Source organism: Eimeria mitis, genomic scaffold (assembly GCF_000499745.2).
Source record: "Eimeria mitis Houghton genomic scaffold, Emh_scaff64, whole genome shotgun sequence".
NCBI lineage: Eukaryota > Apicomplexa > Conoidasida > Eucoccidiorida > Eimeriidae > Eimeria > Eimeria mitis.
In genome coordinates, this window is record NW_013574571.1 from 38,531 (window position 1) to 39,715 (window position 1,185).

At 46.2% G+C, this 1,185-nt stretch overlaps 1 protein-coding gene across 1 annotated transcript in view; it reads left to right on the top strand.

Moving 5' to 3' along the window:
- Window positions 1–907: 907 nt before the first annotated feature.
- EMH_0058910 (uncharacterized protein) overlaps window positions 908–1,185 on the top strand; it is a gene marked incomplete at both ends in the record, with an annotated part of 1,727 nt that continues 1,449 nt past the window's right edge. Inside the window, 2 exons of the mRNA XM_013501141.1 lie at window positions 908–1,025; window positions 1,174–1,183. Of these exons, the coding sequence (XP_013356595.1) occupies window positions 908–1,025; window positions 1,174–1,183 (128 nt within the window). The remainder of the gene's footprint in view (window positions 1,026–1,173; window positions 1,184–1,185) is intronic.

Below are 1,185 nucleotides of genomic sequence, written 5' to 3' on the forward strand. Positions count from 1 at the left end.
TGCATTCCATGACTCCCTGCATTATATCCGATGCAGTGATCAGCGGTTGTAAGTTGGGCGGAATATCTCATCATCTGGAACGGGAAATGTCTTCCTAGACTCTAGGGAGCACTTTCCTCGATGGTTCTGTAGGTGGGAATCCAACGTCGAATTCAAGAGATCTTGGGTTATAAAATTCCCGGAACAGCTCCCAAATGTAGTGAACAGCGGGCTGTTACTCGTATGCGACTTGCCCTATCGCAACCCTACTGGGTTCAAACTCTATGTTCCAAAGACAGCCTGACCGCTTTAGAAGGGCTCAAATATTTAAATAATTGTCTTTGAAACATATTCGAGTCCTGTAGTATTAAAAAGGAAGTCCAGGAATAACAAGTATCCCTCGTGACTCGGCAGTCAGACAGAGTCTCACCCTCAGCATCAGTCATACAGCCAGCCCTAAACTGGTGGACCGCCGAGCATTCTAGACTTGGTTATCCTAAATTTCCACCTAAAGTACTGCGGCGTATCTGTATTAGTATTCTGTTTGTTATCTTTCATCTAAAAAGGTCTCTGCAGTTTCCAGTTCAGCCCCATTGCAGTGCCTGTGCACTACAAGCGGTTTCCAACGGGGACTGCACGAGCCTTCATAAACGGCAATAAAAACGAGGCACACAACCCTTCTACAAAGAAAACATTCTTATGTTACCTTCTTTTAATATTAATTATATCTAGTTTCAAGCTTTGCTCGCATTTGTCGCTCTATTGGTCCCTACTGCTCCATCCGCGGTGCACGAGACTTGTGGACCGGACCAGCCGCGGAACTCCGACTTCTTTGCCTTCTTTCCTGAACTCCTTGATTTGTGCATATTTCTCTCTGTTCCTTTTTGAAGGAAAAATATATTGAAGTTCCATCTCCTCTTTCACCACAATGGCTTCTTTCTACAAGGCGGCAGCAGCAGTGTGCCTCGTTGCACTCGGCGTGCTCGAATCAGAGGCGCAGCAGGATTCAGCAACATATAAGTTTAAAGTAGTGGAGGTAGATGAAGGTGAGCATATTTTCCCCTTCATTTCACCCGTCATGTTTTCCTCCCTCGTGTTTTATGCCAAGCTATCAGCTGTTCCGCTGCAGCGGACCCCTAGTCGCCTCATTGCTTTATTCCCTCGTGTCTCTTTGTTCCTGTTTCTCCGCCGCAGACGCCTACTTGT